General features: G+C 50.9%; 9 protein-coding genes across 9 annotated transcripts; 4 read left to right on the top strand and 5 right to left on the bottom strand.

Annotated features, from left to right (window-relative positions):
• Positions 1 to 354: 354 nt before the first annotated feature.
• rps21 (40S ribosomal eS21 domain-containing protein) lies at positions 355 to 903 on the bottom strand (the record flags this gene model as incomplete). Its single annotated transcript, XM_043297583.1, has 2 exons — positions 355 to 573; positions 655 to 903. 2 exons carry the CDS (start codon positions 901 to 903, stop codon positions 355 to 357), a joined length of 468 nt encoding a protein of 155 aa, XP_043153518.1.
• A 343-nt stretch (positions 904 to 1,246) lies between these two features.
• On the bottom strand, positions 1,247 to 2,460 carry Asppvi_001281 (NUDIX hydrolase; the record flags this gene model as incomplete). The annotated part of the gene is made up of 3 exons (XM_043297582.1): positions 1,247 to 1,851; positions 1,910 to 2,262; positions 2,399 to 2,460. The coding sequence occupies 3 exons, from the start codon at positions 2,458 to 2,460 to the stop codon at positions 1,247 to 1,249; spliced, it is 1,020 nt and encodes a 339-aa protein (XP_043153517.1).
• Positions 2,461 to 3,180: 720 nt separating this feature from the next.
• On the bottom strand, positions 3,181 to 5,084 carry Asppvi_001280 (putative IMP dehydrogenase; the record flags this gene model as incomplete). Its single annotated transcript, XM_043297581.1, has 3 exons — positions 3,181 to 4,322; positions 4,527 to 4,835; positions 4,895 to 5,084. The coding sequence occupies 3 exons, from the start codon at positions 5,082 to 5,084 to the stop codon at positions 3,181 to 3,183; spliced, it is 1,641 nt and encodes a 546-aa protein (XP_043153516.1).
• A 981-nt stretch (positions 5,085 to 6,065) lies between these two features.
• Asppvi_001279 (oxidoreductase, short-chain dehydrogenase/reductase family) lies at positions 6,066 to 7,316 on the top strand (the record flags this gene model as incomplete). The annotated part of the gene is made up of 7 exons (XM_043297580.1): positions 6,066 to 6,136; positions 6,201 to 6,320; positions 6,377 to 6,577; positions 6,633 to 6,797; positions 6,855 to 6,998; positions 7,059 to 7,150; positions 7,219 to 7,316. The coding sequence occupies 7 exons, from the start codon at positions 6,066 to 6,068 to the stop codon at positions 7,314 to 7,316; spliced, it is 891 nt and encodes a 296-aa protein (XP_043153515.1).
• A 74-nt stretch (positions 7,317 to 7,390) lies between these two features.
• Asppvi_001278 (DUF952 domain-containing protein) lies at positions 7,391 to 7,900 on the bottom strand (the record flags this gene model as incomplete). The annotated part of the gene is made up of 2 exons (XM_043297579.1): positions 7,391 to 7,507; positions 7,616 to 7,900. The coding sequence occupies 2 exons, from the start codon at positions 7,898 to 7,900 to the stop codon at positions 7,391 to 7,393; spliced, it is 402 nt and encodes a 133-aa protein (XP_043153514.1).
• A 1,682-nt stretch (positions 7,901 to 9,582) lies between these two features.
• On the top strand, positions 9,583 to 14,957 carry Asppvi_001277 (putative Ras GTPase activating protein; the record flags this gene model as incomplete). Its single annotated transcript, XM_043297578.1, has 3 exons — positions 9,583 to 13,666; positions 13,726 to 14,004; positions 14,068 to 14,957. The coding sequence occupies 3 exons, from the start codon at positions 9,583 to 9,585 to the stop codon at positions 14,955 to 14,957; spliced, it is 5,253 nt and encodes a 1,750-aa protein (XP_043153513.1).
• A 765-nt stretch (positions 14,958 to 15,722) lies between these two features.
• On the top strand, positions 15,723 to 17,749 carry Asppvi_001276 (epsin-3, clathrin recruitment and traffic between the Golgi and endosome; the record flags this gene model as incomplete). The annotated part of the gene is made up of 5 exons (XM_043297577.1): positions 15,723 to 15,804; positions 15,922 to 15,953; positions 16,059 to 16,138; positions 16,224 to 16,305; positions 16,373 to 17,749. The coding sequence occupies 5 exons, from the start codon at positions 15,723 to 15,725 to the stop codon at positions 17,747 to 17,749; spliced, it is 1,653 nt and encodes a 550-aa protein (XP_043153512.1).
• A 1,694-nt stretch (positions 17,750 to 19,443) lies between these two features.
• On the top strand, positions 19,444 to 20,064 carry Asppvi_001275 (EGFR-like transmembrane domain-containing protein; the record flags this gene model as incomplete). The annotated part of the gene is made up of 1 exon (XM_043297576.1): positions 19,444 to 20,064. The coding sequence occupies one exon, from the start codon at positions 19,444 to 19,446 to the stop codon at positions 20,062 to 20,064; it is 621 nt and encodes a 206-aa protein (XP_043153511.1).
• Positions 20,065 to 20,843: 779 nt separating this feature from the next.
• Asppvi_001274 (adaptor protein NBP2) lies at positions 20,844 to 22,256 on the bottom strand (the record flags this gene model as incomplete). The annotated part of the gene is made up of 1 exon (XM_043297575.1): positions 20,844 to 22,256. The coding sequence occupies one exon, from the start codon at positions 22,254 to 22,256 to the stop codon at positions 20,844 to 20,846; it is 1,413 nt and encodes a 470-aa protein (XP_043153510.1).
• Positions 22,257 to 23,274: the final 1,018 nt, after the last annotated feature.

Here is a 23,274-nt window from a genome sequence, read left to right as displayed (position 1 = left end):
ACAGCAAGGAAACCGCTGATCCTGAACATGGTCGTCGTATCATGATACAGCAGGCCAATTGAGCCAATGACGGTAAGACCGGGGAAGGGAAGCTATGAGAATCCTATGCATGGATGGGCTGACTGGATTGAATTGGATGGAATTTCTTTAGTCTTTCATTGACTCATGGAAAAAGAAAATGATTTTTGGACATCAACTCCCAGACGTAACTCATCTAACGGCACGTCTTTTCCTGTCCGCATCGCCGTCCAAATCAGCATGTGCGTTCTCCGAACAAGATTCGATAGATGTAGCACTTACATCCAACTAACCCGTCTTGCACCGCAAACACCAGAAACGAAAGATACCTCGCGTTTACCGCTGGCTGCTGGCGGACCAGACGTTGCGGACGTAGCCATCACGCTGGCAGAGGCGGTTCAGGGAGTCATCGCTCTCGCCACGGGCACGGATGAAGCCGCAGAGAGCATAGCTCTGGTTCTCGCCGGTGTAGCGACCGTTCTCGTCGACCTTGCCGATGGAGATCTGGACGGAGGCGTGGTCGTTGGCCTTGATGATGCGGTTGGTGGCGCTGCACTTGCGGGGGACGTAGCTGTAGGAAAAGGAAGAGAAAGGTTAGTCCTGTGCGTTTTGCAATATTCAATGCATTGGGTTCACGATGATCTCCTGCTTCTGCTGGTTCCCGGAAGCCGGAAGAAACTCTGCGAAAAAAGGACTATCCTGCAACAGTCGCTTGGTGAAGGCTGAAAGCTCGCCCCAGATTGTCCTCCTGTCGTCTTGTGCATTGTCCCAAGTCGCAGAGTCATTCTCGGCCCCCGGACCACCGTAAAACCAGTTCAAGCGCAAACAGCGAAGGACATTAGTATTCACGTACAGATCGACGATCTCTCCCTTTTCGTTCTCCATTTTGGCGTTTAATGAGGTTCTTGAGGTCGGCGACGGTGAAGAAGACGGAGGTGCGCTGGCGGGTTCAACTTGCGGACACTMGTGAAAATCTACTGAGAATCGAGCGGGTTGTGTGGGTCATGTGATCCTTTATCGAGGGCTGCGATTTTCTCGTGTGGCGGTGCCAATTCTGTGGCGTGTGGCGTCTGTGCCAAACAGTATTTTACCAGGAACAATACAGGTAGGTACCTACGGAGTACCAAGGTGCTAAGGCCCAAAGCGGGATAGCGCCAAATGACTCGGGCTCTTCACAAGTGAGCTTCACACGTTGCTCTTCCTCTCTATGATGCTATGTACAGCGTTATTACAGACTGCTCTTCTCCTGCTCTGCAAATACGTCCTTCTTCCATCGAACATCGAGTTTTCGAGCAGCCCCCTGCTTGAACTGTACATACACCACCCGATCGGGCTCCCCAGCCCGAGTCGTGCCCTCCAACTCCGGTCCAGGATGATCTAATGCTAACACAGTCCGTCCATCCGAGGACATTTTGAGCATCTTAGGAGAGATACATTTCTCCGTCCAGGGCGGTGTTCCCGAATGGGCAAACTCCACCAATTCAGCTCGTCTGTTCCTCAGTTCCTCGGGCGAAGCCGTCGCTAGCGGTTCCTTGTCGAGGAAGTGCGACACTAGATGTAACAGAAGGAACTGCGGAGGGAACATGATGATTTCGCCGCTTTGAGCCTTCCGCAGCCATTCTGCTGCAGGCAGAAACATGGCCTCTGTTATTTCGATCCCGCCATCGCTCGTAGGAACATGAATTTCTTCCCTCTCTCCTTCGGCGGGAATCTCGTTCAGTACTGACTGGTCTGATTCAACTGGAAGAGGCAGGAAGTAGAGGTACATCTGTGTGGAGTATCGTTTGGGGACATTCGTAGGGGTAATCCATCGCGTGAACGGGATCAAAGGCTCTGTAGCTGCATCAGCTGAACATGTCGGTGTTTATGGGACGACTTGAGAACAGCGCACCTATATCCGGTCCTGCTGCAGCATTCTGCTTCTTCAACCACTCGGCAAACGTCATCTCATGCTGATGGATGGCTCGCCTGCCTCTTTCTCTCTCTGCCTCGGGTACAGCTAGCATTACGCCTGTGTTCTTGTCTCGCGCCAGCAGGATACCGCTCTCCTCAAACAGTTCCCTCACGGCAGCATTGCGGTACCATGGCGCATCCTCGTGCCTCTTTGGATCCTCCGGGGCGGGACATTCTCCGTCCTGGGCAGACAGATTTCCTCCAGGAAATACATGCGCCGAGGCAAATGAAGTTGATGTCTTGACGCGATGCAGTAACAGGACTTCATTTTTGGGCGAGATGAGTATGACGCTGCCGCAGATTAGCTGTAGAATTGCAAGTTATGATAATTTGATCGATTCAACACTGCTTATAAAACGTAATCGCTGGGTTCAAATGCACATCACGGATGGCATCAAGATAAACAAGGGGCGTCTTATGTACTAACCTTGAGCTCGGCCTCGGTATCGCCGGCGTCGCCTTGGGCCGACCACCCTTTTTAGTTGCCATTTTGTGTGATCCAGTGGACTGCGATGATTTCACCGCAGAAGAGAAGCTTCTAACGTCGGATCTTCCGCGTTGACAGATGTAAGGCACCGGTAGTACTTGTATACACCTAGAGCGTGGACCTCGGACCAAGCTTAGCCGACGGTCGAACGACTGGCCAGACCTGCAGATGAACCGGAAAGTTGAGCTGAAGGGCCCAGAAAGGAATGCCTTGGTGACCATGAGAGACGAGCGCCACTGAAGGCGCGTTATGCCCCTGCTTCCTACGAGTAGTATTAAGGAACGTTCGGTACCACTTGCTAAAGTGATGGTGCCTGGGTTGTTCCGGGGATCGGTACCTTAACCTTGGCAATGACGGAGGGAACCTAGGCTTCTTCTGCTTTACCCCGCGCGATTCTCCTGCAGGACGCATGTCTAAGTCACGAGTCATTACAGTCTAAAGCCTACAAGGACAAGTAGTTTTGAATATTATTTTAGGATTTTTTCCTTTTTGATTCATAAATGAACTGCCTGATGGCAAGCATAATTACTTCGAACAGCAACATTGTGGTTGAACAAGAAAATCATCCGAAGTGCATTCCATGTCAAAACTCCAAAACCATCATGCCCAATTTTTACTTTCATACCAAGCGTGTATCATCATGTGAATATAGCCTGACTGACAAGTCCTGAGAGAGAAGAGACGTAAAGAGAAGTTACGCTTTTCACATCCAACAAAGACCTTTACGAGTAGAGCTTCTTGTCGTAGCTGTGCAGACCGTGGACGTTACCCTCGGCCATGGCACTAGCGCTTCTCATCTCAAAACGAACAATGCCCTTGTTGACACCGTCGTGGAGCTCGTCAAGGCTCTTGACACCAATGTCTTGCAGAGAGTGCTGGACACCCGCAACAAGGTAAGGGACAAACTTGGTGACCGAACCACGGTCGAGGACGGAACCAGCGACACCCTGAGCGACAAGCACACGGTCCTTCTCGGAGAAGTAACGGGCAGTACCAGCGTTGCTGGCCTTGCTATCCTTGCTACCAGCACCGGCCTTCTTGTCCTCCATGGCAGCGATACTTCCCATGCCACGGTAGGCCTTGACAAGCTGGCCTTCGTTGCTCACGAAGTATTCACCGGGAGACTCGGTGGTACCGGCGAGGAGACCTCCCATCATGACGGTCGAGGCACCCATGGCGAGACCCTTGACGATGTGGCCAACGTTCTGGATACCACCGTCGGCGATGCAAGGAACTCCGAAGCGGGCAGCAAAGGCAGCGACGCTGCGAACGGCAACGGCCTGGGGACGACCGACAGCCATGACTTCCTGGGTAATACAGGCACTGCCGCTGCCCATGCCAATTCTCAGGCCATCGGCACCAGCAGCAATCAGAGCTGCGGCTTGTTCCCGAGTGACGACGTTACCGGCGACAACGTCAATTTCGGGGAATGTCTTCTTCACCCACTTGATCATCTCGATCTGGTAGATGCTGTTACCCTGGCTGCTGTCCAGGATGACGATATCGAGACCAGCCTCGACGAGAAGCTTAAGTCTGTGCTTATCCTCCTCACGAGTACCAATAGCAGCAGCACAGATCAGCTGTTTCGAGTCGGGTAGCTTAGACGCCAATGGGTAGTGGAGGTTCTTCATCAGATCACTGCGAGACAGCAAAGAGACAAGGTTTCCGTTTGCGTCAACAATGGGAAGCTTTCCCTTCTTGGAGCTACGAAGAACGTTGTTGGCCTCGGCCAGAGTGGTGCCGGCAGGTGCAGTGACAAGGTCGGTGGACATGATGGCGGTGACCGGGTCATTGAGGTTGGTGTGGAATTGGATATCTCTGGATGTGACCATACCGACGAGCTTGGAGCGGAGAGTTCCGTTTTCTGTTACAGAATCACAAATTAGATAATGGCTTGCAGAGAGTGATTGTGATGAAGACAAGTTATTATGCGTTGTCGTTTTCAGATAGAATCGTTTCTCTACATCGCAACTCTCGTTGCTCCAGTGGAACGAAAGTTATAAGAGATAAGATGGAAAATCATCATGTAGGGGGTGACAGCTGAGAGGAAGAAGAATTGTGCACTTACCAGTGACGGGGAAGCCTCCAAAGCCCCACTTTGCCTTGAGCTCCTTGGCCTCTCCAACGGTGGCCTTGGGAGAGAGAACCACAGGGTCCAAAATGAAGCCGTTCTCGTATCTCTTGACCTTTCTGACCATCTCGGCCTGATCCTCGGGGGAACAGTTGTGGTGGATGACACCCAGACCACCCAGAAGAGCCATGTGGATAGCCATGTTGTGCTCGGTAACAGTGTCCATGGGAGAGGAGAGAAGAGGAACCTTCAGCGAGACACGCTTGGTGACAGGAGTATCAAGAGTAACATCGGAAGCAGGGAAGCCTGTCATGATCATGAACAAACGGTCCTGTTACGTAAAGGACGAGTTTCCACTATCTTACCGATGTACCCAGGCAGGATCAGGAAATCATTGTAAGTCAATGCTCCGTGCTTGTCCGAATCAAGAAGGGTATCAACATCAAGGCCATCTCTGGTAGTGTATTCCTTTTCCAGGACCTCCAGGGCCTTGGTGTGGTCCTGAATCTCTGCCTTCATGGCGCGGCCGAGCGAGTCACCGTTGGCGATGGGCATTGTGTATATAAAGAGACAGACTCTACGGTTTCTATCGTAACTCGCAGAGACGGGTATCAGATCAAAATAATCAACAGATCGACGATAGAAACGTTCTGTTGATGGAGAAAGTCTTCCTTTCCCAAAGAAAGGAAAGAAAGAAAAAGAGAGAAAACCTCGAGGGGAAAAAAATTGCCTTTTGACTGTCTGCCGCACAAGCTAATCCCGGCAGGTGTTATACCGGAAATGGTATAGTCAATGTGCTGATTGCGGAGCCTGTTATTATAATTGGCTGTTTAACGAAAACTCTTAAGGCGGTGAGCCTGAGGGGCGGCATATTGCTTGATAATCGCATTTGATAATCTTGCGATAGTCTGACTGGATGTGAAGATTCCACGCGCAGGACTTGAAGGATTGTACTCCGTCTGGCATATACTGGGCACCGGGTTTCCACTATACATGACAGGACCTATGCTAATAGTTAGCGTAGTCTCAGATATCTGGTCATGTAATGCACACACAACAAGCTGCTTGAGTCAAGGTAACTGCTAGTAGGTGCCTCTTGTGATGCACTGCGACGTGAAACCTATACTATGCTTTAGCTCAGCTGCTTCGGCAATCAGTCTAGATCACTGGATACAGGTGGTCATATTTGTCTAAACATGTCAGCCGGGAACATATCAGCCAGGAAGGGGAAGTCGTGCACAAGACATAGGATAGCAATATACCTTACCTCGATCGAATGATAACAACATGCATACTGTTCACAAATGGAAGAGTTCCAAAGTCACTGCTCCGTAAGGTACTAACCCATGGTAGACTGAACTGCGCTCGACTGTATATTTACATAGCCAATTTGCGACACTGTGACGCCAGAGTGACAGCAGACCTGATGCACTGTGCTATTTAATAACTCGCAGGGGTGGTGTCTACTCAACCTTCCAGTGCGAAGGCTCGAGCAAAACTTCACTCGTCTACATCAAGCTAGTAGATCACTTCGAAATGGCATCACAGATGGGCAAGGAAGGTGCTTTTCAAGCGCCTCAGGCACCACAAAGTCAGAAGAAACCAGGGTCAGTATTTCGTACCTCCTTGTGTGGCCCTTAACTGCTCCGGTATTAAGGACATGATTATTAGACTTGAAAAGGATATGGTCCCGCCCAGCGAAGCGACGAAACTGGAGTCAAGAGGTCACTTTGTTGAGTATGTAGGCTCTGGCAAATTGAAGGACAAGAAGGTCCTCATCACCGGCGGAGAGTATGTCGGACAGCTTTAGGTGCGCTACTCAATGAAGAATATTGACGAGCGTATAGCTCCGGAATTGGCCGAGCTGTTGCCATTCTGATGGCACGCGAAGGGGCAGATATCACTATTGTCCATCTTCCCGAAGAAAAAGATGACGCTGAAGAGACCAAAAGAGCCATTGAACTCGAGAAGAGGTCATGTCTACTCGTCGCTGGAGACCTCAGGGATCACCATACGTGTCGAAGGGCCGTGGAGGAACATATGAACAAGTAACCACAGGTCTTTGTTAATTGTCATATATTGCACCGACTGATACGAGAGCAGGTTCCAGAGACTGAACGTCCTGGTCAACAATGCCTCAAAACAGTATATGAATAAGAACTTCGCGGATATCGACCTGAACAAGGTAGAGGATATCTTCCGGACCAACATCATCCAGATGATGGCTCTGACGAAATATGCTTTGCCATTCCTGTCAAAGGGCGACTCGTTAGTATTCCTCGATCTGCAGTGTGCGCAACTAACTCATCGTTCTTATATCAATAGCATCATAAACACCACATCTGTCGTGACCTTCCGAGGTTCAAGCAGTATGGTGGACTATGCGGCCACGAAAGGTGCCATTGTCGGGTTCACCAGATCTCTAGCGTMTCAGTTGCTTCCCAAGGGTATTCGAGTGAATGCTGTTGCGTAAGTGACCAAGAGTTGAACTCCTTCACACAATTCTTAGCTAATCGCCTCATTCAACAGCCCTGGTGCTATCTACACCCCGATCCAGGCCGACACTAGGGACGCTGAACAGATGGCCAACTGGGGCTCAAAGACTCCCCTGGGTCGACCGGGTGAGCCAAGTGAAGTAGCGACTACTTTCGTGTTTCTTGCAAGTGCCGACGCTTCACTTTACTGTAAGTGCGCCTTTTGCTTGTGTCTCAGGTTTTGGATGAGGACGAGCCAACTGAGAATTGTGCAGACGGGCAGGTCATGCATTGCTATCCCTTGGGTGATTAATCCGAGGGATCTCTGAGTAGAGCTTGGACATGTCAAACCTAGTCTGCATCGTAATTGACCAAATAGTTCTGATTTTAATACAAAAGCCATGGTTTCGCCTGTGAGATCGCCTTGTCCCACCCAGCCTCATTCGTCAAGACCGCAATGCTCTCAACCTCGTGTTTTCCCAGCTTCAGCCCATTATATAGATGCTGGGGCAATCAGTAGATATTCTCACAACCTCCGCTTTGAGTAGTAGGTCACGAATGAATCGAGGAAAAGGCGGAGGTTACGTCTTGTAGGGAAAGGATAGAACCTACCGGGAAAAGACCTTCATCGGGTCGCGGCCCACAAACCTTTGCATCTGGCGACTCCCATCTAATATCGGCCATGACTCGATCGAATTCTATACGCAGTACATAGACTAACGGCTCGTCCTTGAAGAAGTATTTCAATGTGTTTGGAACTTGCAAGGCGGTTGACAGATGGATGAAGCCAGACTCCTGGTCGAGTTGGCTGACGGGTAAGCGCTCGGGAAGTGGCTCCCGGATTGGGGACGTGGAGGGAACCAGTTTGTAGAGGTAGAATGGTAACGACTCTGTCATTATTAAGTTGCTCTGATGAATTCCTCTTTGATTCTTATCGTTCATAGGCAGGTAAGTGTTGAGTATCCGAAAGATTAACGTGTGTACCTACAGTATATTTCGTTCCGATGGACAGGCGGGGTTCTTACCCGTTCTTTGGTGGATAATGTCAACGAACGGGTAATGGACTCAACACCGCGATCTCGGAGTGTTGGCGATAATTGACTCTTTAGTTTCTACATAGAATTGCAAATTCTAATGAGAAGATGAGATATCATCTCATGAGCTGAAATGCAGATTCTCTAGGCTTTATTCGATGGTGACCCAGGTCGCGCTTGTCTATATGAAAGTCGCACCTCTTGGCCAATCGCGTATCAACGCAGGAGTCAGAGCGTCTAATGGTAACAAAGCGGTTTTGTACTCAAGATGATGTCCTCTGGTTTCTTTTGTCTGCGATATAAGCATATGATGGACTTCCTTTGTTCTACTCTAAAGAGCTGGACTAACTTAAAAGACTCTTCAGCCAGCCACTGTCACTGGGTTATTGAATCATCCGTGTGTTAATTAACTCCTGCTCCGTAGTACCTCTGGCCTACAGGCAATTGTCCTCCACAGAAGCGAAAAAATTCTAAAGACTTGTTAGAGAGAACCGAGAGACTCGAGACGCTCTGGCCCCATTGGATCTATGACTGCATGTCATTTTGATGATAATAATAATAATATGTTCCCGGTTGCACGGGTGAACCAGGTTGGAGATCGTGATAAGCCCCGCAGACGATCCCTGGCCTCCATCGGTCATCCCGAACAATCCATAATCTTCCAGAGTGCTATAGTTACTAGTATCAAAGTGAGCAAACTCCCTTGGATAATGGCTGAATCTTGGATTTAAACATGTTATCAGATTGGTGTATTGGACTGATCACACGTGCAGCTGGAGTACTTTATCATCGTTGACACTTAATAAGCAGAAGAGATGGATCGTGGATGTGCCATAAGTGGGCTGCACGTGAAGCGATCTGTGGCTGGAAAAAGGATGATAGTTACCATAAATGGACGAGGAAGGTGTGGCACAGTCACCTGATGGCGCCAACCATACCCAATAGGGAGATTTGTTTTCCCTGCCCTGCTGATTATTGCTTGCTTGCTTCCTTGAGACTTGACAGAGATACAGAGGGGGCTGGGACATCAAGATCAGTATCTCTGTGGAGGCCATTATCCAACTGAAAAAAAGGTACCTAGGTAGCGCCTTCTCATCCCACTCCATACTCATCTATTCTCTACTCTGTATTCTTTTTCTTCCTCCCTCCTGCGTTCACATCTCCCGAGAGGTCGAATCGCTTTGTTATCGTCGTTGATTCCTATTTTGCTCTTTCCATATTTACGATTTCTCTCCCGCTTTCGATTCCTTCACGCTTCCTCTTCTGCAAAGAGAGAGGCATTACATTACATCCACCGCGTTTCTATATCAACCCCGATCTACCCGCCCAATTCTTTCGGTTGCCATAGGGCAATGCGGTCCCTCCCTTGAATAAACATTCCCGTCTCAACCAAAAGTAGTCAGGTACTATTGCGCATTAGATACTCGGCCTACTTACAGTTACAGCACCGCTTCTGCTTTACGAAGCAGGCATGCGGCCAATTGAAGTTCAAAATTACCCATTTCTCTTGATCTTTGCATTCTTGCCCACGCAACGTCATCAGTGATGGCGAGTCAGCCAATTTCTCCACGACGCACACAGACCGATCTTCCGCAACATACCTCGAGCCCGCTCCGACATGGCTCGACCGCATCCACAAGTTCATCAGTCTATTCTCTCTCGTCAAATTCGCAAGCTCCCAGTCGAACCAGTACCGTCTCGTCAAATGCGTCGATGGGGTCTGCTTCCCGGATCGGCCACCGACGAGGCAAAAGTGAACTAAACTCGACTACATTGGGGACAATGGTAAAAGACACCTCTGAAGGGGGAAGCTGGACGAGCGCGGCGACGACATATGAGAATGTTCGGCGTTCCTTGCGACCACTTCCCCAGGCTCCTAATGCGTCCCCTCCGATGAGTAAAACGTCTGTATATCGGCATACGAGAAGTCAAACCGTCGATAATCCACAGTATTGGAAGGAAAACCGCCCTCAAACTCCTGATTCACGCCACCCACACAGTTTGGAGACCGACCGACCGACCGAACGGCAGTCACTCAATTCGCAAACCCCTCCGAGAAAGAACTCCGTACAGCCAGGATCTCCTCACGCCGTTTCACCTCATTCTCGACCGCATATGCGACCACATCACTCCCATAGTCTGTCTAACCCGCTTCCACCTCCTCTTACGACGACCCTCTCAACACCGGAGTTAGAGACTTTCAAGAAGTCATCGACGGGCCACCTCCGTACTTTGTCTAAGTTCGCCAAATCGGGTGACACTGAGGAGTTTGCTCTCGAAACCTACAGTCCTTCTGTAGTGGGTTTACAAGGACGACGACGACTGAAGCGCGCGGGTTCTGTTGCGGGCACGCAGGGCTCCAGGGCTGCTCGAAAGCAGAATGCGTCGGCCTGGGCGGCTGGTAATTGGATGGACAAACAACGTCAATTTTTGCAGGCGTACGAGTATCTTTGCCACATCGGAGAAGCCAAGGAATGGATCGAAGAGGTCATTCAGAAGCAGATCCCGCCAATCGTCCAACTGGAGGAAGCCCTCAGAGATGGCGTCACTCTCGCAGAACTCGTGCAGGCGATGTATCCTAACCGAACGTTCCGAATCTTCAGGCACCCGAAATTGCAGTATCGACACTCCGACAATATAGCCTTGTTCTTTCGATTTTTAGACGAGGTCGAGTTACCCGAGCTATTCAGGTTCGAACTCATTGACCTGTACGAAAAGAAGAACATTCCGAAGGTCATCCACTGCGTGCACGCTTTGTCATGGTTGCTCTTCAAGAAAGGTCTGGTGGATTTTCGCATGGGAAATCTTGTCGGCCAACTCGAGTTCGAGCACCATGAGCTCGAACAAACGCAAAAGGGGCTAGACAAGTCAGGAGTAAGCATGCCCAGCTTCTCCGGCATGGCTGCGAACTTTGGTGCAGAGCCCGAGCCAGAACCAGAGCCAGAACCTGAAACCGAAGAAGAACGAATCGAGCGCGAACTCCACGAGAATGAAACATCAATCACCGATTTCCAGGCTCAGATCAAGGGCGCGATGTTGCGGTTGAAGCTTGGCAATGTCATGAACGAACTGTGGGATTTCGAACCCTTCCTCATCGATCTCCAGTCCAGACTTCGTGGCGACTGGGCCCGTCAGGTCATTCAGTATCGGCTAAGTATGCGGTCTTTTGCAGTAAATTTGCAGGCGGCCTGCAGAGGATTCATTGTACGATCCCGCCAGCAAGGTGAGAGGGAATGGTGCCAAGCCCAGGAGCTTGAGGTTCTGCGGCTGCAGACTCTCATCAGAGGCGCAAAGGCAAGAACTCAAGTCCAGTATCTCCGGAGTCGGACGCGGAAAGAAGAATCAGGCATCAAGCAGGTTCAAGCGGCTATTCGAGGCGCCCTGCAACGGAAGAAAGTTTGCGCTGTGTACGAAGACACGAGAGCCATAGAGCCTCGAGTCATCGCATTGCAAGCTGCTGTGCGAGGCGCTCTTTGTCGGATAATGATTTCAAAGCAACACGACGAGACGCAATGCGCTGAAGACAGAATTACACAACTCCAAGCGCTCATTCGAGGTGCTCATTTCCGGCGGCAATTGAGCGCTCAACAAGACGACATCAAGAACACTGGAGATAATGTGCAACAGCTGCAAGCTGCGATTCGAGGAATGTTGACACGTAAAGCCATAATTCATCTGAAGAGTTCTCTCGCTGAAGAGATGCCGTCCGTGATATCAATTCAAGCCGGTGCTAGAGCTCTGGCGGCCAGAGACCGCTATTCCCAACTCACTGACGCACTTGCAAAGACAAAGAATGAATGCATATCTCTGCAGGCTTTCGTCCGTGGTGGAGCTGTGAGGGGACACCTGAACTCTCTTCGGCAAGCGTTAGGGGAGCACACTCTGTCAATCATTGGGCTCCAGAGTATCATTCGAGCAAAAGGCCTACGGGACGCTCTCGGCGCACAGAGAGCGGCGTTGGTGCAAGAGGAAGGGTCAATTCTGCAGCTACAGTCAGCGGCCCGAGCTGCTATCCTAAGAAGGCGCCTGGAAGCCGACGCAGAAGCCCTCCGAGCACAGGAACACATGATTGTGGATCTTCAAGCTCTCTCCAGAGCCGCAATTCTGAGGATCAGAGTTGGAGCTGTCCTTGATGAACTGGAAGATTGTGAGGACGAGGTTAGCCAGCTGCAGGCGCATATACGTGCGATGATCGTTCGGGTCGACGTCGGCCAGGATTTGGCTGATCTAGCAGCCGAAGAGGAACTGATCACGGACCTACAATCTCGCATGCGCGGACATATCATCCGTTCGAAGTTCGAAGAAAAGCGCCAATACTATCGGGCCAACATGGAAAGGGTCATCAAGGCGCAGAGCATTGTGCGAGGCAGAATCCAGGGTCAGGCATACAAGAGCCTCACAACCGGCAAAAACCCCCCAGTCAATACCGTCAAAGGATTCGTGCATCTCTTGAACGACAGTGAATTCGATTTTGATGAGGAAATCGAATTCGAACGACTCAGAAAATTGGTCGTGCAACAGGTCCGGCAAAATGAGCTGGCGGAACAATATATCAGTCAACTGGATATCAAGATTGCTCTATTGGTAAAGAACAAGATTACGTTGGACGAAGTCGTCAAACATCAGAAGCATTTTGGAGGCCATGTTGGCAGCCTCTTGTCCAATGCAGACATCTCGTCAAAAGACCCATTTGACCTCAAAGCCTTGAATAAGACATCCAGGAAAAAGTTGGAGCACTATCAAGTGCTTTTCTTTCTCCTGCAAACACAATCTCAGTACCTCGCCAAGCTTTTCCGCAGACTGCGAGAGCTCAACACACCGGAAAAGGAGTACGAGAGAATAAGGCATTTGATGATGGGGCTCTTCGGTTATTCCCAGAAGAGACGCGAGGAGTACTACCTCATCAAGTTACTATCCCGCTCAGCGAAGGAGGAGATTGAAAGTTTTGATTCGTTACATGAATATCTCCGCTGTAACTCGTTCTGGAACAAGCTATTCGCATCATACATCAAATCTCCTCGGGATCGAAAATTCATGCGCGATGTCCTTGGGCCACTTGTGAGGGAAAACGTGGTCGAGAATCCAGAGCTGGATCTGGAAAGCGACCCCATCCAAATCTACCGTTCGGCGATCAATAACGAAGAACTGCGTACCGGCAGGAGAAGTCGGCGGCCGCTGGACCTTCCCAGAGAAGAGGCCATCAGAGATCCTGAAACGAGAGCGACATTTATCCAAAATCTGCAGGATCTGCGTGACATCGCAGACCAGTTCTTCAGTGCGCTCGAAGAACTCCTCTATCGCATGCCTTTTGGAATTCGTTATATTACCCAACAGATGTACGAGTGCCTCCTTTCCCGGTTCCCAGGAGAGGACCCTGGCTTCATCCTCCAGGCCGTCGGCCATTGGGTCTGGAGAAACTACTTCCAGCCTGCCATGGTTGAACCAGAGAAATATGGTGTCATAGAACGTGGTCTCACACAGGAACAGAAGAGAAATCTGTCTGAGATTGCCAAGGTTGTCGCTCAGGTTGCCTCCGGAAGACTGTTTGGCACGGAGAATGTCTACCTGCAGCCATTGAATAGCTATGTTGCCGATTCAATTCAACGACTCGGCCAAATTTGGGGCGACAGTAAGTTGATCCTTTTTAGGTACATGGGCAGCAACGCGCAGGAGCTAACTCGGATATAGTGGTCTCAGTACAAGATGCGGAAGCGTATTTCGACATTGACGAATTCAATGATCTTTACGCGAAGACTAAGCCCACGCTGTACATCAAGATGTCCGACATTTTTTCTATCCACCAACTTGTTGCGTCTGAGATCAACTATATTTGTCCACACCCCGACGATATTCTAAGGGAGATAATCCGCGATCTCGGAAACGTGAAGACCAACGAAAATGAACTGATGAGCGTCAATTCCTCGGAAATCAATTTGACGTTAAATCCCAAGCTTGCGCAAGTAGAAGGTAAGTTGTGGTTGTTATCAAGGCGTTTGTCTGTGACTTTCGACTAACGGGACAACTTCCCAGATCCCGAAGCAGATGTAAAAGCGCTTTTCATGGAAACGAAACGATGTGTCCTCTACATCATTAGGGTTCAGACGGGCGCCAATCTTATGGAAATTATGGTCAAACCACCCACCGAGGAGGACGAAGAACGATGGATGACCTTAGTACGGGACGAGTTAACCGCGAATAGCAGCCAGCGAAGCGCATACTCTGAGGCGAGCACTCTGGTTGATATCGCATCCATGACATACGCCGAGCTGAAACGGACTGCACTTGAGAACATTCTCCAGCTCGAGCGGACCGGCAAGATTCGACGTGATAACCACTATCAAGACCTCCTCAATGCCATTGCTATTGATATTCGCACTAAGCACCGCCGTAGAATTCAGCGGCAGCGGGAATTGGAAAGCGCACGTCTTACTCTGGGCCGTCTCAACGATCAAGCCGGTTGGCTTGAACAGCAGCTTAAAACCTACAACGACTACATCGAGCAGGCGATGGTGACCTTGCAGAACAAGAAAGGCAAGAAGAGATTCCTCATGCCATTTACCAAACAATGGGACCACCAACGCGAGCTTCAGAAGTCTGGCAAAGTGTTCAAGTTCGGCTCCTACAAGTACTCGGCCCGGAACCTCGCCGACAAGGGCGTTTTGGTTTACTGGAAGGGTTACTCGGAGCGCCAATGGGACCGCGTCGACCTCACAATATCTAGCAATGAAGTCGGTGTCTTCACCCTCGATGGCAGTAGTGGTCCAATGATGGTCCCGGGGGCAAACGCTCAGGTGCCCTTGGACGACTTGTTGCAAGCGCAGTTCAACAACATGCAGTTCATGGACTTCTTCGATGGACACTTACGAGTCAACGTGAATCTTTTCCTGCATCTGATTATGAGAAAGTTCTATAACGAATGATTGATATGATGGGGTACTCGGCGGGACCGGATTGATAAGTTCAGCAGAATATCCCGAAATCTCCCTAATGACGTCTGTTTGATTTTTGTTGTTTTCGCTCCTCATTCAATTTTATTCCACCAGTACTGTGGCTCCTCATCCGCGGATATGAGCCCGTTCAGCATGCTTTAGTTGATGATGACCCTTTCTTACCAGCGATATCCACTTCATGTCTGATCAACTCTCCTTCTTTTCTGCTTCGAAGCCGTGGCATGTCGGCACGCGATTCCCTAGCAAAGTCTTTACATGTTGCTTGTTCCTTTCAAATTCCGCCTTCTCCTTGAAACCCTACCTTTCACTGATTCCATTGATGATTCCCCCGTGATGATTTAGACGAGTCTTCTATGTATGTATTGGTCCCATAGTGTTTAGTAGTACATGATACGGCAGCTTCCGAAGGCAATCTAGATATCTAAGTCATCACATCCGCCGAGAGGGCAATAATGCGATTGTAGGCTATGATGATGTACATCTCTAGTATATGCGGACAAATGGACATGTCAGGGGTTCACACGTGACTTGCTGGATGCCTTGGGCCCCAACTGCGGATGCCAGCTGGAATCCCCGAACTCCCGCCTCCTCGTTGTCCCCGTCTCCCTCGTCCTGAACCTCAAGTACTTGCATATACGGCATTTTTAGTCCTTCCTTCTTTCTTTCTTTTGTTCCTCAAAAGTTTTGTCAATTTATCAAGAGTGCAAATTCACCGGGAAAAGCTGAGTCTGCGCCATGGATTTCAGCAGTCTGAAAGAGCAGGTCAGCAACCTGACCTTGTATGATATCAAGGCGGGAGTCCGCAAGGTGCAGAATGGTAGGTACTCCAAGGCAGCATCTACTGGCAACCCGTCTTTCTCTCCAGATTTCCGTTAGCCCTGAACGGTTGTCTACTATGGAAATGCAAGCTCTGGTATTAATTCTTGTTTCTTAGCTGTCATGAACTACACCGAGATGGAGTCCAAGGTTCGTCGTCACCGCCCTGCCAGTCGCATTGGCGGCTTCGCTCTTGTCCTGAGAGCGCGATAACGGATTGTCCGGGTTGGTATGCAAGTTTCTAACTGCGAGCAGGTCCGAGAAGCTACGAACAATGAACCCTGGGGCGCTTCAACTACATTGATGCAGGAGATCGCCAACGGAACTCACAACTAGTCAGTTATCCCCCTCGCTCCGTACTTGTCGCGATGTCGATTACTTGATGGATCTAGGCTCCATGCTAATCTCTGTCGCTAACAGCCAGCTGTTGAACGAAATTATGCCGATGATCTACAAGCGATTCACGGACAAGAGCGCGGAGGAGTGGCGACAGATCTACAAGGTACGATTACGCGGGTTGTTGTCCACCCAAGAGCGGCCAGACTGATTCGTCCTTTTGTGTCATGCAGAGTCTTCAGCTGCTAGAATTTCTGATAAAGAATGGCTCGGAGCGCGTTGTCGACGATGCCCGGTCTCACCTGTCCCTGATCCGGATGCTACGCCAATTTCATTACATCGACCAGAACGGCAAGGACCAAGGTGTGAACGTGCGCAACCGATCATCGGAGCTGGTGAAGCTGCTTGGTGATGTGGATCTTATTCGCACCGAGCGAAAGAAGGCCCGTGCGAATCGCAACAAATTTGGTGGCTTTGAGGGCGGAATAGGCTCCGGTGGGATGGGTGGCATGGGGGGCGGCTTTCCCGGTTCCACCGGCAGGTACGGCGGATTTGGCAGCGATAGCCTGTCCTTTGGTGGATACAGTGGAGGAGTCTATGGTGACGGCGGCGGCTTTGGAGGTGCTTCTGGCGACTTCCAGGATGCAGGCCGGAGAGGGAACCGGTTCGAGGAGTACGACGAGTACGATGAGGGCGACGCCAGCCCGGCGCAGCGTCGCGGACCCAGCCCTCCACGTCCCAAACAGGAAGCGAAGAAGCCCGAGCCTCCCAAGGAGCCCCAACAAGACTTGTTTGACTTTGGCGAGGAAGAGACGGTCGCTGCTGCTTCCACGTCTACTGCGGCTGGCAAGAAGCCTGCCAGCAGTAACGGCCTGGATATTCTCGAGTCCAAACCGGTCGATGACGATGACGAGTTTGATGATTTCCAGTCCGCAACGCCAGCACCGCAGCCCGCAGCCAACCAATTCGCTATTCCCGCGCCCGCTTCCACGGTCAGTACGACCTCAAGTACTCAGTTTGCTGCTCCTCGGCCCGTTTCTGGGGTGCAAGGGCCAAACCTGGATGGTTTGGTCGGATTTACGTCAATGACCCCGACTCCGACATCGAGCACGGTTGCCTCTCCCACACTTTCTCAGAGCTCCATGGTCCCGCCATCGCAGCAGGGAAAGCCCGCACAGCCCAAACCGACCGGCTTCCAGGCCGCCACTCCCAACTACTTCACCTCTGTTACCACCGCCACCGCACAGCAACCAACGGCCATGACACCCAACCATCGACCAGGCATGCCCTCGACCTCCTCTTTCTCTTCTGCCCGGAGTACTTCATCGGCGGGTGGTAAGCCGGCGGTATCTAAGTCGTCGGGTGACGCTTTTGGGTCTCTCTGGTCGACCGCCAGTGCCACTGCGGGCATTCAAAAGTCATCCGCAAATGCAAGCAAGGGGCCCAATCTGGCCAGTATGGCCAAAGAGAAAGCTAGCGCGGGTATCTGGGGAACCCCGGCCCCGTCGAGCAGCCTCACTCCAGCTTCTCCTCCTCCTTCGATGAGCTCATCAACACAGCAACAAGGGACGAAGACTGGCAGTTCGGGGCTTGACGATTTGCTGGGCTAATTATCTCTCGTCTCCGATGGTTTTATTTGTTTTTTCTGTATTTTCTCTCGATTACCAGGCGATACTCCGTAGTGCAAATCTTCTCAATCTCTCTCGTTTGATTTCTGGTAGGAATCGATATACAGCGTTCTAGGCCAGTCACCAAAGATCATTTGTCCATGAGCGCAGTCTCCTCATTCCTCTCTGTATTATTTTTGAGATATCTTCTGCATGCCTTGCTGTGGAGTAAGCCAATTTGAATCTTTCCTCAGCCCATCCCTCCAGCATCCAGAGGGATCTGGGGATCTGCGCAGCTGCTGTAAGGCCTCGAACGCAAATGGTCGAATTAAGGTTGGCACCCCGACTACTAGTATCTGTTTGATACGATGATTATCTGCACACCATCCTCGCTTGGGTATGTGGCCCTCAATATGTCGCCATTTAAATACCCCCGCTGAGAGAGTCCTTTACTTCTTTGGGTGTTATTCATGACATCTGAATGGATCATCTGCCTCTGCTTTCCGTATAGAAACTGAAATCCTCCCACTATGGCCATCAAATCATCGCCAAAGGAGATTGGCTCTTCGACGGTTAGGCCCTAGACAGGGGCTCGTATTTTCCCTGCAGCCTTCCCACCAGAATGTGTGCTGTCTCGACGATCAGCACCCGCTTAGGGTAAAGTGCCTCCTCCGATGCATACCGCAGCGTCCAGAGTAGCCTTGGTAGGCAAGAATACTAGTCTACACTAGGTCCTCATCTTGTGTCGCATTCCCGCTCTGGACCACATGGGTAGTTATCTGTCTCATTCTTGAATCTTGGCCCTCGAGTCTCCTCCTTTGCTGTGTAACCCCCCGTCAGAGAGGCTCGGGTAAAGGAGACTTGAAGCTATCCAATGAGTGGTTGATACCCCGGGGATGAGACGAGGGACGGAATGTACTCTTGTATTCCCATCTCCCTGATGTCTACCTTGCTCTGTGACTTTGGCGCAGTTTATGACTGGACGACCGGTTCGCACGTTTCAGCCGCACAAGTGAACTGTAATTGATTCGGTGTCAGTCTTGAAGTCTGTTTTTAGCTATGGGGGTGTTGATCACTTAACTACGGTGCAGACATATAGGTAGATCAGGTTCTCTTCGTATTCCTAGTGAATCTTCCTCTGATCACTAATTCCATCGAGTTTCGGCATCTTTTATCTCTATCCATTCTACGACCACGATCATGTTCCTCGACCCCATCTTCGAAAGCAACATATTACTCCCCCGTCAAGTCAACCAGGCATACAATGCCTGCTCAGGCGGTATTGGCGACGGAGAGTGTCTCCCCGCCTCTCAATGTACCTATACTCCGTACTCCATACCCCGTAGCGAAGAGCCATCTAACTTGCCCAGGCGTCGGTCTAGTCTACACAAGCCAATGCCAAAGCGACCCGTCCGACTACACGGCAAGACAAGTCCTGCCTCTCCCTGTCCTATCCTCACACTAATGCTCGCATAGTGCTGCCTCCAACGCCGCTGCACCGTCTCCGAAGGAACAGGTTACTGCCGCGACGTCTCGAACCAGACCTGCGAGGAGGGCGCATACTTCGCCGGCACAGCGGTAGATCCATGCCCCGTCTCACAAAGCAAAACCTCATTGCCAACTGACAGAAACGTATCTAGTACCCCTGGCCCTGTCCCGGGCCGAATAATATCCAATGCTGCGTGAAATACACCAACATGACGAACCACACGTCCACATCCTCAACTAGCGCATCGGCAGGGACAGCTACGCTCCCCATCTCGAGTACACCCACAAACACAAACACAAACACAAGCGCAAGCACAAGCACAAGCACAGGCAGCAATTCAACTCAACCCTCAACCCCCACCGCACAATCACAATCCGGGAACGGACTATCCAGCTCGCAGATCGGCGGGATCGTCGGGGGTGTCGTCGCCGCAGCGGTGCTAGGCGGGCTCATCGCGTTCATCTTCTGGTTCCGACGGCGGCGTCGACGGCTTGCGGACGCCCAGCAGACGGGGGATCAACAACCGGTGCGGCGGGATGGTGAGGGCGCTGATGATGGCGCAGCGTCTACTGTGGGGTCGGCGATGCGTGAAGATGAGCATGATCCCGAAGGGAAGGGTGCTGCGACGGAGATGGAGGAAAAGGAGATTCCCATGCTGGGTGGGCGGATGAGGCAGGAGATGGATGCGCAGGGGGAAGCGGCGGTGCATGAGATGGGGGATTCGATGGAGGGGAGGAAGGTTCTTGGGGCGGGTAAACTGTCGGAGCTGCCTGGGTCCATGGGGAGGATGGCCGAGTTGCCCGGTTCGGAGGTGGATTTCAAGCGATGAACTTGGTGCGATACGATGGGACGGATGTATACTGACTTTATTTTGGAACTGGGTAGCTGGTTGGATTCTGTGGCGTATGGGTTCAAGTATATACACCATTCACTCGCCATTTACTGTATACCTTGGTTACTAGCTGATCTCTTATTGATTTCCAATCTCACAGAGACTAGGATTGACAGAATGTATAGCCCATATCATGCATAATGAGCCCCTTAAGGCTGAAGAATCAGGAACAGATGCTGACACAGATGATGACGCCGGCGCTGGATATTGAAGACAGTAAAACCATGCAGAAAAAGAAAAAGTCAAGTATTTACAAGCCAGAAATCGCAAGAAGAACAATGCCTGTTCTCCTTTACTGGTTTGTTCAAGCCAACAAGCGAAGTCGTATCCCCTTTCCTTCGTTGAGAGCTCAATTTGTCAAATATCAGGCATCTTCAACCTCTGATCCACCGGGTTATCAGATGCGAATTCTCGTCATGAAATATATCGTGTCATGTATATGGGATGACACTGCTCTTGAGTCACCCGGACTATGTATCGTTTCGAAATCGCCTTCCCGGGCGGTTGGACAACAGCTGGCACTTTGCTCAATGGGTGCAATCCTGAGAGCCTATTCAAGGCTAGCAGCCAAGAATGAAGAATCTTTTAATCCGTCTTCTTTTAGAAACGGATCCGAGTCGTAAACGCATAACGCTCACAGCAGACTCAAGGTGGAAGTGTCCCACCTTGCAGCCAGTCTATCCGGGACGCGCGAGGCCAACGTTGAGGAACATGTCTCATGTCTTCGCCAGGATACCAATCTGGCTTTCCCTTTTTGTCGTCTGTTTCTCTGACAATCGTTGTTCCATTGGTGGGGCGCTGTCGATCTCCTGTCCGTTGTGCAGGAAATGTGACGGGTTCGATTCGGCCTCGCCACCGCCAGCTGGGATGACGGAGGAACTCTCCAGATTCGTTGCGCTGTTGGCAATATGAACAGACCCCCTATCAGAGCTCAGAGGCAGTTGGTCATTCTGAGTTGGTGTGATGGCCTGCTCTGAGTCGGTTGAGTCCGGGCTCAAGTATGTGCTATCATCCTCCTCAGCATCCAGACTTGGGTCGACGCTAAGCGATGTCAGGCCACCTTCGATGTCTCGAAGTAACCGAACGAATTCCTCTGGTACCAAACCGCTTTCACCAGTCTTTGGATCCTCCGCGACTAGCCAGCCCTGGCCGTGCCTGTATGAGACAAAAATCACCTGTCCCTCAGTCAAGGGCAGCTCGTTCTCATGTTCTCTGGTGAAATCAAACAGCGCAACCGCTTTGCCATGCATCTCCTCATCGGGGCAACCAACCGCGAACTGGAAATCGCCCGAGTATCGGTCGGCACCGGAATAATCGTCCTCAGACTCGAACCCCGCATCATGCTCACGCTCCCGATAGTCACCGTAAGTTTCGTTCCCCATGTGAGAATGTCGGCTCTCATTCGGAGGATAGGTGACATATTCTCCCCCGGGGCCATCATCTGTCCCGTCATCGTCATCATTGACATAATATGTCTCACTGCCGTCCGCGTTCATGCTGACCAGTATTCCTCGGTCAGAGTCACCGGAGAAATAGGCAGATTGATGGCCGCGACCGGGACTTCTCGTTCTTCGGCCAGTCGCATTCATCCCTGTCGACTTATTCTTGCGGTGGCGCGACGCGGAGAACACTGGGCTATGCAAATCTTCATCTTCACTATAAGGGGGCCCATCGCCAAACGACATTGCAGGTAATTGCTGCTGTCCATGACTTTGGTCCGTTCTCCAAGGGCCCGAAGACCACTGACCACGCGAGTTATCCCATGGTGCGGGAGGGTCCGAAAGGCGCCGATGCTCACTTGCTGGAGTGGACACACCGGAGGCACGGGGTGGCAGAGGACCGTAATGAAGTGGGTGGATTGGGGGGTATGCGAAATCCCGAACGAGCGCATATGGCAAGCTGGAATGGAAGATTGGGAACACATGCGAACCAGGACGAGAGCGATTTTGAGAAGTTGCGGAAACATTCGAGTACGTCGATAGACGATCTTTCGCATACGAGGATGTCCGCTGCCCGATTTGTGTCTTCCCGGAAGCATCTGTTATGATTGGAGGTAGGACCGACAAGTTCGTCATCGAGGTGACCACCTGTGACTGCGGCCGAGAAGCCGATGAGGTTAGGGTTGCCATGCTAAATCGAGGCTGAGAGGTACGACAAATAATAACGGGTATGAGGACGCTCTCTCCGGGAAGAAAAGCGATCTGAGTTAAAGATGTGTCCGGCGAGGAGGCGATTATTGTTCGACGGTAAAAAAAGCGTTGGGACTTTAGTCTCGCATCGCGTCGTCGACTCTCCGATTCCGCTCAATGTTAGGTCGCAGCAACACGCCCGATGATATGAGGAGGAAAACTCCCAATATAATCCAGTCGACGCAGATGGCTGGGGACTATGGAAGCAATAAGAGTGAAAGCATGTAGGTTGAGAGGTACTTGAAGAGCTCCTTGCCTACAAGCACAATATGGACCACCGACTGTATGAGGCTGGGGTAAAATGTAATCCGGATTCTCCAAGTCAATGTCGCTTTGGAAAACCCCTGAGGCGATTCTAGACGCCGGATATTCGCAATGTCTCCAGTGCCTCAGTTGGTGACTGTTGCAACAATCAACGATCGAATAGGTTCAGTGCGCGGCTATTGATCTCGTAGAAAAAAAGCCCCCCCCAAAAACGCCTCAGTTTGTCTTTCGAGACGAGATGCCGAACCAATGGAGCAATGAGCCTTAAGCCCAGTCGGCGCCTTTGAGAAAGAGAAATATAAGGGGAGCCTGCAACCAATAGCGGGTTGATTGCTGTCGAGGCAATAATACTGGACTCGAAGGAATTTTGTCCCGCGTTTGGATTCTTGTCGAGTCGTTTGAAGGTACAGAGGCGATGGAAGTGGGAGGTTCTAAATATAGCAGCAGCTGGTCCCGGTTAATAAGAAAAACAACCAATAGTAATGATGAAGAACAACAACAAGAGAGCGATGAAGGAGAGACAAGAGAGGGGGGAGGAGGGGTTGCAAGGAGGAAGAGCCACAAGTAGAGAGAGTTACTGTGCTTAGTTGCCAGTGCAAGTGATAGTAATAATGATAATCATTCTTCTTCTTCTTATTATTAGGGGACCAATGGACGATCGATGGATGGCGGGACCCAAGCAGGAGGTCGGAGA

Source organism: Aspergillus pseudoviridinutans, assembly GCF_018340605.1.
Source record: "Aspergillus pseudoviridinutans IFM 55266 DNA, scaffold_1, whole genome shotgun sequence".
In the NCBI taxonomy this organism is placed as follows: Eukaryota; Fungi; Ascomycota; class Eurotiomycetes; order Eurotiales; family Aspergillaceae; genus Aspergillus; species Aspergillus pseudoviridinutans.
Note: the sequence above shows the minus strand (reverse complement) of the source record. Positions and strands in the feature narration are given on the sequence as shown.